Source organism: Microtus ochrogaster, linkage group LG1 (assembly GCF_000317375.1).
Source record: "Microtus ochrogaster isolate Prairie Vole_2 linkage group LG1, MicOch1.0, whole genome shotgun sequence".
Lineage (NCBI taxonomy): Eukaryota > Metazoa > Chordata > Mammalia > Rodentia > Cricetidae > Microtus > Microtus ochrogaster.
The window spans coordinates 8,752,948-8,766,402 of record NC_022027.1 but is presented as its reverse complement, the minus strand read 5'-3'; the positions used below and the strand labels follow the sequence as shown (position 1 = coordinate 8,766,402).

The following is a 13,455-nucleotide window of genomic DNA, read 5'->3' as shown; positions in this document are numbered from 1 at the left end:
CAAACTGATACCGTGATTTACACTTTGCAGTACCAAATGGAGTATCAAGGTTTTTTGATAACTATAGTAAAAACATGAGGCACCATAAGTCATAGCTTTTTGTTCTCCCACCTAAATGAAAAGAAAGAAGTCTAAGTACACACAACCCACATGCCTGCCCCAGGTTCTAAGCCTTCTTGGAGTTTGGGCATGGCTTTAATCTGCATATCTCCCTAGGAGATACATGAGGAGATAAGACAAATCACCTGCTGCCCTCAAAGGTACACGTTTCCACGCGCATCATGGTGACCCTCACCTGCAGATTTCTCGGAATCTCCAGGGGGCTCTGGATTATGGGGCGTCTCTGTGTCCTCGGTACTTTCAGAGTCCTTTGTGGACCGAGTGGACAAGGATGCCCTGGATGTCTTCAGGCTTCTCTTGTCAGACTCGTCTCTCTGCTGCTGTAACCACTCGTCCTTGTAGCCGTTGCTGATGAGTTTGGAAAAGTTGGTTGGAGAGCTGCTCTTGTGACCGGGCCTTAAAGAGAGACACGTGGAAATGTTACACTTGAGTGCCGAGATAAATTTAAAAGGGAAATATAGAAGCAGTGTTCAGAAAACTTAACTTGTGAAGGAACGCTGCTGCTGAGCTCTGCCCCCTCTCTCCCCTTTCCTCCTCTCTGTTTCTGTCTCTGTGTCTGTGTGTCTCCCATCTACCAGTCTCTTTCCCCATTTCAAACATAAAAATGGTCCCAGTACATCCCTGTACATGAGTGATAGCATGCTTAGCCGAGTTTCCCAACCCTTTTTCTTCTTTTACCCAATTAAAATTTAGTCAGAACACCGGTATTACACAAGGAGCTCCTAGAACCCCACCCCTGTGCTAACATGGGGCTACTTAGGATAGCCGCTCCTGTCTTAAGAACTCTTCCTGTTGTCCACTCACTACACGGCTCTGCCTCTGTCATCTGTCGCCTGCTGCAGCTCACAGATCCTATCATAATTAACGCTGAAGAGCGGTAGGGCGGTAGTGTGAGCCTTCCAGTCAGGCGGGTGACAAGCACACTCTTGTCACCTCCCAAGCCACAAGTTTCGGACTTATGAATCACCTTGCTGAGGATTTTCCTGGTGAGTCCCTTCCCATCCTTCCCAATGTCATGAATGTGATTGTTTTGAGGACTCATTCAGCAATTCATGACATCTGTTTTCTCCTGACTAGACTTCTGGCAAATAAGGTGACACAGGAACCCCCAGGATTTCTCCCTTCAGCTGGAAGACCCACAGGTGTCAGTATACCAAGGGAATCCCCAGATGAATGCAGCATCAGAGTGCCTGCAATCAAGGTTGAAACCCTCACCCCCACCCCATGCTCAGGCTTTGGTGACAGGAAGTTTCAGGACCAAGTGCTTGAGCAGGGACAAGTGGCCACAGACCACGACCTATGCCGCAAACAGGCTGCAGGAGACCAGGCATGGGACCATAAAGGAAAAACCTGTGTTAAGAAAGGAGTGAAAGTACTACCAGGTTCTCAGGTCAGGCTGGGTAGGGCTCTGTGGGTAGGGGGTGGGGATCAGGCGCTACCACTGCAAACCTGTCTCTGGAGAGAGCTGGGCAGGGCAGTGGGTGCCATCAACTCACAGATGCCACCTGGATGGAGGACAGAAACCAATCATCCAAACAGCACTCATTCTCACAAGGTGGACACTTACATAGGAGGTAATGACAGCCTGCTCCCTTCAGAGTCTTTGTGGCTAACTGGGGTCCCCACTTTGCTGGGATTTTTGGAATTAATAGCTGGCAGTTTCACCTGTGTGAAGAAAACCAAATCTATGAGTTAGGGTCAAAGAAAGAACTCCAAGAGCAGCAAAGATATGAATACTAGACTTTCAGTATGCTCACAGGCTGTTACAACAAAATAAAATGAAATAACCACCACTTCAACAGGATGACTTCTAGAGGGGACAAAATGTGCTTCAGAAACAGCGGCTGTGTTTAAGGAAAGAGGTCCCCTGCTCGGGAGGAGAACAATCAATAAGTGGTGGGGATAATTGATATTCTGAGGGGTCTGGCGGGACGGAGGGATCCACCGGCCCATATAAAATGGAAATGTAAGTATGGTGAGCTTTGTGAAAGTCACCAAGAACTAGAAACAAAACAAACACCCACCAACAAAGGAATGAATAAACAAGCGGTACCTGGTCTAAGATTACTCAACAGTAAAAAGGTCAAGGGTTCTGACACATGGTACCACATGGCAGAGGCAGGCCAAAGGGACTGTAATCACTAGCTTGATGACACTGTTTTGAGAGTCTAGAAGGTGCTGTGGGATAACCCTTCCGTACGCTGTGAATATATGTTGTGCTCATTGGTTGATGATAAAGCCTCTTTGGCCTATAGCAAGGCAGAATACAGCTAGGCAGGAAAGTCAAACTGAACACAGAAAGAAGGGTGGAATTTAGAGAGAATCTAGAGAGATGTGAGCCAGCCGCCCAAAAAGCAAGACCTAGTAGTACCACGGCCATGTGGCAATATACAGATTAATAGAAATGGGTTAATTTAAGTGTAAGAGCTAGTTAGTAATAAGCCTGAACTATGTCAAACAGTTTGTAATTAATATTAAGCCTCTGAGTGAGTATTTAGAAACTGCTGTGGGATGGGACAGGACAGAGAAGCAGCCATTTACAGAAGGGAGAACGTGTTAAGACTTATCTTAATTAGGGTTTGTTGCTGACAAACACCATGACCAAAAGCAACTTTATTTTATGATTCTCAGGTCACACTTCACCTTGGAGGGACACCAGGACAAGAACTCGCGGCAGGAACTAAAGCAGAGACGGTGGGGGAAAATTGTCTTCTGCTGATCCCTATGGCTTTCTCAGCCTGCATTGTTATATAACCCAGGACCACCCTCCCAGGCCTGGCACCTCCCAACATAGTCTGGGCCCTCCCACGTCATCCAGTCATCAAGAAAATGTTCCGCAGACTTGCCTACAGGCCAATCTGATGGAGACATTTTCTTACTTGAAGTTTCTTTCGGACAACCTTAGCTTGTGTCAGGCTGACAAAAATTTAACAGTCACAAGACTTGGAAGAGATCAGAGACTGCTAGAGATGGAAATTAGGAGGGTTTGGTGACCAAGAGGCTGAGACATCTGAGAGGCGACAGACTGCTCTGTAGCTCAGTGTCTGTGGCGCTTACACGAGGTATGCATCTGTCAGAAGGTCAGCACTGAGTGACAAGTTAACTGGGCTCTGTGTAAATGGCTTCAGATGAAGTGGTGATACCTCTGTCCTAAGGACAGGTCAGAGGCTACGGCAGGCTGAGTGACAGGCAGGGCAAGAGCCAAGGATTTGCTGGGTGCCCCATTCTTTGCTAGGGCGGAGAAAGCAGGTCTCTGCGAGGCAGGAGAACCTGTGGCAATGTGACAGATGGGGTAGGGTGTCCTGCCAAAGTCTAGGACAATAGTCAAGTGTTGAAACGATTCTCACAGTGAAGTCCTTACCCTGTCGGTGCCCAGAGCTTTTACAAGATTTGAGAAGAGAAGTCCCCCAGTTCTGCAGAATAGACATTTAGGGGAGCTTTGTGCCCAGTGGTGATGAGCGGCACTTCCCCGGGACCTTCAGGAACCCCCCCCCCAATATGACTCTTTCTGAGTTGCCTAACACCTTCGGTTAGTGTACAGTCAGTGTTGGTGTCTGCAATCCTAACTTCCTCCTTCCTTAGGGTTGAGAAGGTGGAGGACAGTCTGGCTTCAGGTATTTCTGCAGTCAGGAGAACCCTTCGTGAGTGATTACTATATGAAGTCAGGTTTTACAATGGTGCAACACTGTTTGCTTTGTACATTTTCTCAGGCTACGCGCTGGAACCCTGGTTAACAGCCAAGCCTTCCATGTATTGCTCAAGGTTCTATATAGTCAGCCACTGACATATACATCATCAGGAAACAGGCCTGGTCCTTAGTAGAGTCCTTTAGGAGGACTTACAGTCGTGACCCAAAGCCTGAATCACAACTGGGCACCGGGGCAGCTTGAAGAACAAAGACCAATCATGGCAGCCAACTGGTGCTATATTGATATTCAACTACCAAGTCCCCACATGAACTGAGGGTATCCCCTTCCCCCCGAAGACACTGAGAAGCTAGGCCTAATGTGACCAAGACACACTGGTCCCCTTGCTGTTCAGATGACAATGGTGCCCAGGCCACTCTCATTCTCAGCCTCAAAACACAACTGCTCTCTTAAGTGTATATGCTACCACTTCACTCACGAATTTTGATGTCTTGAGTACAAAAATTCATTTCCAAACTGGGTGCTAGTGGCAATGTAGAGTGCTTGGCATGGCCCTGGCTATGCCCTCATGGGCTTTGGGAAGAGTTCTAGGTGTAGAACTCACAACCCGTCTGCTGATCATGACTTGCTTCTGGGATTCCTAGATGCTCAGACAGGTTGGGTCCTCTGCAAAGGCTTCACTTTGCGGGCCAGTTATGACTTCCCAACCGATAGCCTGGGCATCTATCTCTGCAAAAGAAAATACTTCTTCCCTTCCTTTATCAGCGAGGAGCACTGTGGGTAATTTGGACTTAAATAAATACAGGAGCAGGACAATGAACACATATAAACACATCCTTGCTCTTTATATCAGATAGGAAGTGGTAAGCCAGTTTTTCCGCAAGATAACTGGTAAGACACCAGAGGACAAAAAGTAATCTTTCCTTTAAGGCCAATATACACGGGGGGAAAAAATGAAAGAAACTGTGGCTGCTTGCCTCTTAGAAGCTCCAAAGTTGAGACATAGCTCAGAGCTCAGAACTCAGAACTCAGAGCGCAGAGGGAGGGCTGGACCAAGACCGCAGGCGGCCTGAGTAGGCGGTGGCAGCTAAGAAGCAACTCCCTTAATTATTCCCGGAGTTGCAGCTGCAGGCAACGCCCTCTCGCCAGCATGGTTACCTTTCTCTTCACGTCTTCAAGTTCCTCGGCCTCTCTTTGCCAGACGGTTTTCATGTCAAAGTCAAAGGGGCCTCGTCTGGACTCATAGCTGCCATTGGCCTGACCAGGGTTGAATTCTTCATACACCATGTAATCTGGCATGGAGACCACGGGGACTCTGCAAGGAAACACAGGACAAGGGACAGCCTGGCACCTGGCCCCAGTTCATGCTCTCTCTCTCTCCCTCCTCTTTCTTTTTATTCTTCCTTCCTCTCTTCCTCCCTCTATCCTCTCTCTCCTTTTTCATTTCCTTCCTATCTCCCCACTCTTCCCCACACCCCTTTTTCTCAACCCTCTGGTTCATCATCTCTCTACTTCCCCATCTTCCTGGAAAACAAAGGTAGGCCTGTTCCTCTTCCTACTGAATAAACACATCGGCCCCTCCCCGAACAGCCCCCAGGATCCTCAAAACAACAAAAGAAATCACAGGGTGGCATTCTAAAGTATGACCGTATAAAAGAGATAAATTATAATTATTTCTTGGAGACTAGCATTTACTACTTTGTTCCCTTCAACAAGATAAGTGCCCACAAAACATTTGCCGTTTAACATCATCTACGCTAATAACCACCTGCTGCTCCGTGAGATGGCCAGTTTTAATGTGGGTACAGAAGCATCCAACTGGTCTTCCTACACAATCCACTGGAAAGTGTCAGCTCCAGGGTCACCTGCCCTTCCTCACCTGTTCCTGCTCTCCCCACCTGATTCCCCCTTTTTTTTCTGAACTTAACACAAACTCTTAAAGAAACAAAAACAAACAACAGAAACAGGGTTTCATTTTATATCCCTGACTGGCTGGGAGCTCAGAATGTAAACCAGGCTCGTCTTGATCTCAGCTTTGACCTCACAGAAATTCTGCCTCTCTACTGTTAGAATTAAACCTGCAGGTGGTGGTGGCACACTCTTTTAATCCCAGCAATCAGGAGGCAAAGAAAGAGAGGCAGATCTCTGAGTTCGAGATTAGCCTGATCTACAGAGTGATTTCCAGGACAGCCAGGACCAAACAAAACAAAACTGTTTTGTACCACAAGTCTGTGTACCACAAGTCTAGCGTACAAACTATTCATTCTAAAAAATGGTAGGAGTTTAATATTCACTTGCCAGAAGCATGTACAAGCATAATGTGTTTTTTAATTTTATGTGTTAAAAGTAAAAACAAAGCTAGGATAGTGGTGGCCACTTATTTCTTCAGCACTTGGAAGACAGAGGCAGAAGGATCATGAGTTTGAGGTCAGTCTGGGCCTCAAATTCTGAGGTTCCAAACAGCCTGTGATCCATTTAAAATATAAAATATCACACCTTTTAATAAAAATACAAAAACAAAGCAGGAAGAGCCAGGATCCTGAAGACAAAAAACAAAACAAAATAACACCCCCACACACACACACACACAGGGTGCCCAGGGACAGTCAAGAGACATAGCATACTTCCCAGCAGCATGGAAAGATGTCTGTGCTGGTCCAATCTTTCAGGAAAAAAACATAAAACAAGCCAGGTGGTGGTGGCGCAGGCCTTTAATTCCAGCACTCAGGAAGCAGAGGCAGGCGGATCTCTGTGAGTTCGAGGCCAGCCTGGTCTACAAGAGTTAGTTCCAGGACAGGCTCCAAAGCTACAGAGAAACCCTGTCAAAAAAAAAAAGAAAAAGAAAAAGAAAAAAAGAAAAGAAAAGAAAGAAAGAAAAGAAGACAAAAAGAAAGAAAGATAAAATAAAACAAAAGACAAGTCTCTAAAAAGCAGAAAAATAAATCCTAGAATCAGTTTTTATGCTTCCTCTCAGACCTAGAGAGGCATCTGAAGGGTCAAGTTTGCATAGCTACAAGTAACAATCATTAGATATTGTAACAGGGTTAAAAGGGGCCCATGGCTCTTCACGTCTATGATCTTTCTGAGACTGAGAGCTGTGTACCTTTCTAGTTGTATGTAGGACTTGTCATCCGCAGTGAGAAGAAGAAAGCTTTGGGGCAGGCAGCTCTGTGATAGGCAAACATGGTTAGGGCCCAGGGGACAAAGTATAAAAACCTAAAACTACTAGCTAGTAAGTAGCCAAAAGGACCACACCCTGAGGTGACATGGCTCTGTGTCTCCTTGGCTCTGGTTTCCTGGCAGCTTGGGCTACATCTCTCCAAGCATTAGTGATTACATGCACTAGTACTCATGGCGGCCAAGGCACACACTTTCTGCCAATAAGATAGCTGTAATGTTCCAGTTCAAACTGAGATTCGTCAAACTTGTTTTTATTACGTTTTTATTTATTTAGCCACACACATGCCATGGTGAGCATGTGGAGATCAGAGGATAAAATGCTCTTGACTTCTACAGTGTGGGTCCTGGGGAATTGAACTCAGATCGTCAGGCTTATCAAGCTGCTAAACTATTTTTCTGGCACCAATATTTTATGCATATTTAGAGAAATGTGGAGACTTAGAGATACTTACTGTCGCTGATGGGCTGTCGGAGGCTTGCTGTGGTGGATATACCAGTCTGGCAGGGAGTAGGCTACTGGGGAGCCCTTTCTGGTCCCAGGGGCAAAGTGCTTCAGCAAATCTGAAAGAGCAAAGGGACACCGTTATATGTGGTCCTGCTGCCCACAGGACGTGTGGCATTACCAACACTCCACACTGGGAGCTGGGACATCTTCTCTAGGGTGACCTCTACACAGGCTGAGAGCTGAGTGTCCTGATTGGTCCTCAGACAGACATCCCTCATGCACCCTCCACCTCTCATGCCCTCTCCTCTTGAGTGTGCACAAAGCTCCTGGTCCTGAGCTGGCATCTGTGCCAGTCGCCATCACTACCCCATCTGGGGTTCATCTCTCCACTTCCAAGATGTCGAGGGGCTGTGCACAATGCTCCTCAGCCTTCAGCCACCTCCATGCTCCTCTCCATCCTGTAGCCATCTGACCAGCATGGTCCCTCACTGTGGGTCTGCTCCCTCCATGTTCCCAGATGGGAAGTCCCAGATGGATGCATCAACTTTGTCGCTACTCAGGGAGGTAGGCAGCACGGGTCCCTTCTCAATTGGCTCCTCTTTCCCCAGTGACTTCCTTCCTCTCATCCTTCTTCTCCCTCCTGTCCACTGGTATCCAAGGGCAGTGAGTGGTAAGAACTGGTTTTGTTAGGTAATCCCAGCAGTAAAATAATTCCCAATACCCATAGCATAGCCATGGTAGCAGCAGAAAGGGTACTGACTTTACCTCTCAGTGAGAAATCTTTAACTTTCCATTTTAAACTTCAAAAACTTCTTGCTGTTAAGATTTTCAGACTTACAGACAAATGGAAGGAATGGTGGGAATTCCTCTACGCTCCTAGCCCAGACTCTCCATGTATATCCTGCCTGCTCCGTATCTTTTTCCTTCTCTCCCATGTGCCCCATTGTCATCAGAATCACCACAGATCTCCGCCTTGTTTGAGTGGCGTGTTGTGGGCAGGTTTGCCTCTTCCCCCTCTGTGCCTTCGCTGCTGCACACAGAAGCTAGTCCTCACATAATCACAGGGCAGGGAAGACTGTCACTGTGTCACTGATGACCTCCATCTGATTTTTGCTAGTCTCTTTGAACCAAGAGCAATGAGGTGGATCTAAGAAAAGGTTGCCTTGATGCTGCACCATCTGCTCGTGGCTGAGTCAGTCAAGTGGTATGGTCTAGGTTTGGAACTCTCAAGCATAGGCTTGGTCTCCATTTCACCTATGATATTCAGTGTAGGGACAGGGGTGGCCAGAGGGAAGATAGAAAAACTTTAGTCTCTCTGAGTACCGGGTGCTCCGAAGCCTACTTGGGACGTTTGTCCCTTAACCTCTGATCAGTGATTTTTTAATTAAACTCAATATGTCTTTTTTGTGTGCTTCTACCAAAGTTGATTTCCGTCGAAGACTATACATACCAGTGTTCTCAACGAGCCCAAGTTTCTAAAGGCTTGAACAAAGCACACAGTTATCACAGTTGTAGTTCATGTGCACAAGTTCAGAAACACCTTTGTCTCGGCTCACAGAGTCACTAAGTTCACAAGGCTTACCAGGTCTGCCACCTTGCTTGGCCAGTTTCACATACTCTGAGTCTGTTTCTTTTATCCAGTATCTCCGAGCACGGGGCATGTTTCCATTTGGGGTGTCTCCCAAGTCACTGAGCCCCGGGATCTGGGATGCGGGTGGGGCACCCACAGCCTTCTCAGAGCGCTTCACAGGTAGGTGGTAGTACCAGTCTAGACAGGAGAGAGACCAGCACGTAGTTAGATGGGATTGGGGGACAGGAGGCCCTCTACTGCCTGACAGTGTTTCTGTGTGCATATCACATATGTGCCAGGCAGTACATGGCACAGAACACACAAACAAAAAAACAATTGCCGGCTCTGGAACATGTGTGACAAATCAGGACACCACCAGAGCAAACTAGAAGACAACTAATTTTCCAGAGCCCCCAACCACATCAGTCACTGAGGCAAATAGAAGGAACATCACCTCCTTCCTGCTCCCTGCTCTCCTCCCAAAGCCTTTTCCATTGTTTCATTAATTCTAGAAGCTGGCCAAAACCCCTATGTCTGTCTTCTTCCCTCCCTCTCCCCTTCTTGCCCTCCATACCCCAGAAAAAAATGTTTAGCCATATTCCTGGTAATGTTGGGAGACATGCAGACTTAAATAAATACCAAATCATTTATATCATTTAAATCATTATGGATAAACCAGATACTGGGCCAGGATTTGATAGTTGATTCACACATTAAAATACTAATATTTTAATTCTGTCACAGACAACAATCTGATCAAACTTGTTTGTCACTTTTACAAGAGCTGTATGTAGGAAGTAGGCCAGGGTGTGGCCTAACAGCGGTGTGGGAAGCCAATATCTGCCTCCTACACCCTTCAGGAGCCAGACAACCCTATGTCCCATTCACTAGGCTGGAGCAATCACCTTTATACAAAACCTCCTCAAGCCTAAGTCTTCAAAGGTCTTCTGGGGAAAGACCGAGGGGAAATGGTGGGTGTAGACTGTGTGCCTTCTATCCTAAAAAGGGAACTATGGGACAATTCATATGGAGTAAGGAGAGGAGTATGGGCAGCCTGCCCCTCCTTCCTCCCCAGGGTGACAGCAAGCCTCTGCAGACAGGGGAGGAGTTAAGCATGGCCTGGTGAAATGAAGACACTCCCTAGACCCTGAGCTGATAGCCTACAGGGGCGATCCCCCAAGTTGACATGGAAACACCCATAAGACTCCCGGAGACATTCAGTACCAGAGTATGAGCATCTCTCAAGGGACAGATGGATTAGCAGAATCTCAAAGTCCTGGAGATACTAGTGCTGATATATAATCACACACATACGCACATATATTACACACATACAGATGGGGGGGAAACAGGGCATAGGAAAGTCTGCGTCAGAAATCAACCAGACGCTAAAATACAAAGAAGTAAATAAAAATATCATCCCATCAATGGAAAAAATGGCAAACAAAGACTTGGGAACAGTAAACAACAACAACAACAAAAACAAAATTCTGTGGCGTGAATGCTGGCTGTGTTTCATGGCATTTGCCAGACTCATGGCATTCAGAGTCAAAGACAGAGACTGGTCCTTTATGGCAGTGTGACGGCAAACTTCAGTGTCTGTCTGACTCAGCCACAGTATCCAGACTTTGTACAGGTACTACCCCTGTTGCTTTCGTGGAGGTATTTTTAGGATGGGAACTATCACTTACACTTACATCAGAGGACTTAGAGTAAAGCAGACGATCCTTACAACAGACCAAGTCTCCTTCGTTCAGTGGCATCTTAAGAAAAATCAAGGAGAGGACTTTGAACTTGATCTGCAGCCTCAGCTCTTCCCCTGCTCTCCAGCTTGCCCTGCAGATTCTGTACTCATGGACCCCACGCACGAGCTAGTGAGCCAATGCCTACAAGAGATCGCTCCCCTTTCACAGGTAGGTGGGTAGCTGATTAGTCATGCTGTTCTCAGAGTCAGGGCACAGGGAAACAGCACTGGATAAGCTAGAATAAACACAGAAGCAAGAAGTCGCTGTTCTCTGATGCTAAATGCGCACTGCCAGTTTTTTCTTAGAACTAAAGTTGGACTTGCTGTCTAAAAAAGAAGGCTATTTTACCTAGAAGCTTTAAATGAGTAAAGGATACTTACTAGCTGAGTCAGCATGATCTAGTTTCAAAGATTCGCACATAGGATTCCAGAGAATTAAGAGTCAGAATTCAGCTCGGCTCCTTGTTTCTTCTTTTAGAGGAAAGCCATTTGGTTCTTGCTTCTCTCTCTCCTCTCTCTCCCTCTCCCTCTCCCTCTCTCTCTCTCTCTCTCTCTCTCTCTCTCTCTCTCTCTTTCCCTCTCTCTGTTGATTACTAATTAATCCACAGAGAACAGTGTATTTTCTGCCATCTCATTACTGTGAGCTTTGGATAGGCGCTGAGCAGACTAAGGCATTTGTGAACGTGCACACAGGGGCAGCTCAGAGATCTTGGGTCCCATCAGTAAGGACAAACCACCGCCACCACTAGCACACGTATGTAGGAGCCAAAGGGAACACAGAGGTATCTTTTGAGCTTTTATCACTACAGATTGTTTGTACCCGTGTGACACCAGATCAACTACTGGCTGACTGCTTTTCTCTCTACAGTTTGTCCATTTAATGCTGTGCCCTTATTTTTTACTTGTTTTCCAAATAAGGAAACAGAGGTCATAAGAGAGAGTGGGCCAAACTATAAATTGTCCCCATTTCTGGCCTCTAAACTACAGGTAACATGATATATACGCACATACCCATAGGGGTACAGGCTTTTCTTTTTAGGTTGTATGGTCTCAGAGAAAAAGCCATTTTGGCGGGTCTACTTATTCCAAGGGCAGCTTACTTCCAACTCGCAATGCCTTATTTCTCTGCTCTCTAAAATGGGGTGATAATTTCTGGTGGGGTGCTATAAGTTACATGTGATAGTGTACAATGGCTTTGCCGAATACACCTGGCTTTGAGTATCTACAGCATGGTTCACACTTCCTAGGACACGGAGAAGATGCAGGAAGGTTACAGAAGCCTGTGACGGGGTAAGAACTGCTTCCAGCCCACCCCAGTTCTCAGTTGACTGTCACCAACAAGGACGTGGGCTAGCATACATATAGAGCTTGGGGAAAGGTCACACTCTCGTTCTCTCCAGATGAGATGGCTCCAGCTGTTCCCCCCCCCAAGATGAACACCAGGCCCTCTTTACTCTCTTCTGTCCCCAACCCTTCTCTAGACACAGAGAAAACAAGAGAAAAGCGATATCAGTGTCAGGAAAAGTCTTCCTTCCCTATTGGGCTTCAAAACTAACTCACACAACCTAAGAACCTTCAATCAATTCAGCTTTCCGGGATCCAGATGCTGAAAGCGGGAGACATTTGTCTTGGTTGGGGACTAAATTAGGAAAGCTAGGAAGTCAGTAATATACCTGGTGGATGCTGTCAAAAATGAAACTTTCTCAGTCAACAGCTCGGGTCCAGATGTGAGAGTTAGGAGGGTTAACTTGCTACAAAATGACTTTCGATGAGCGCCTGCACTTGGCACTAAAAAGGGAGGTAGCACTGTTGCCTAGCATGGAAAGGTCCTGGTTTCAACCCCAGCACCGAAACAGAAAAAGTCGAGGCACCTATGCTTCCTACTTTATCACCCCGTCCCTCCCACCCATCCTTACTCACCGCAGGGAGCATAGCGGTGAGAGGTGCTCTGCACCTCCTTGCTCGTGTTCCTCATGGCCTGGTGCACGTTCTCGGTTCTCGTCCGAGAGAGAAAGGAACTGCTGAGTCCGGATTCTCCGAGTGTCTGGGCTCTGCAGACCCGCCCGCTGAGAGCAGAGGCTACAGGGGCAAAGTCAGCGCGCTCGTGGTTCCGCCCGTCTCCAGCTGACACACCTGCAGACGCCTCACGCCCAAGAGCTGGCACATCCACAGCGAGCACACCGCAGCGCCGCGTCCACGCTGAACACCCAGCAGGGACACATGCGACAGAGTATTCAGCTCGGGTGCATTCGGTAGGTACACTGCAGGGGTAGACAGCACCAGGCACGTTAAGCGGGATAAACAGCAAGGGCACGTGCACGCCAGGTAGACAGCAGGAGTATACCAAGTGTCCTATAGGTCATCACGGGCCGCAGAGTTTAGCAGGCTTTGAAGTCACCACGGGGCTCCGGGCTTTCAGGATCTAGGGTTTACAGTCCATTTGCAGTTGAAGTTCCTGCCGGAAGGGCTGGCTCCCAGACCGACTCCAAACTCCAAGAGAGTTGCGGAACCACAGCAGCACGCGTCGCTAGGGCAACGGCCGGGCAGCCAACCAGAGTGTGTGGCGCATGTGCCCAGAGCTAATGGGAGAGGAGCGCAGGAACTACTTGTCAACCGCCCTTGGCCTCCACCTTGCGAGATGGGGCGGGATATGAGGGCGGGGCCAGCCCTAAATACTCCTACAGCCGCGATTCCGCCCCAAGCTCCCTACTGGAACCCTAGTTAGCTAGAAGCATCTACCACATTTTCT

The 13,455-nt window shown here is 47.5% G+C and overlaps 1 protein-coding gene across 1 annotated transcript; it reads right to left on the bottom strand.

The window, feature by feature from the left end:
- Nucleotides 1-254: 254 nt before the first annotated feature.
- LG1H7orf57 (linkage group 1 C7orf57 homolog) lies at nt 255-13,172 on the bottom strand. The gene is made up of 6 exons (XM_026785234.1): nt 12,627-13,172; nt 8,975-9,160; nt 7,400-7,508; nt 4,926-5,082; nt 1,688-1,785; nt 255-516 (listed from the first exon to the last, which is right to left on the bottom strand). The coding sequence occupies exons 1-6, from the start codon at nt 12,679-12,681 to the stop codon at nt 255-257; spliced, it is 867 nt and encodes a 288-aa protein (XP_026641035.1). The 5' UTR covers nt 12,682-13,172.
- Between the last annotated feature and the right edge of the window lie 283 nt (nt 13,173-13,455).

What these genes read in the sequence shown, in the direction of transcription:
- LG1H7orf57 (XM_026785234.1), bottom strand. Translation starts at nt 12,681, where the DNA reads ATGAGGAACACGAGCAAGGAGGTGCAGAGCACCTCTCACCGCTATGCT. An exon ending in CAAGCAAGGTGGCAGACCTG is followed by an intron (nt 7,509 to 8,974) that starts GTAAGCCTTGTG and finishes TTGCTCTTTCAG; the next exon opens with ATTTGCTGAAGCACTTTGCC. An exon ending in AGGCTGTCATTACCTCCTAT is followed by an intron (nt 517 to 1,687) that starts GTAAGTGTCCAC and finishes TCTCTCTTTAAG; the next exon opens with GCCCGGTCACAAGAGCAGCT.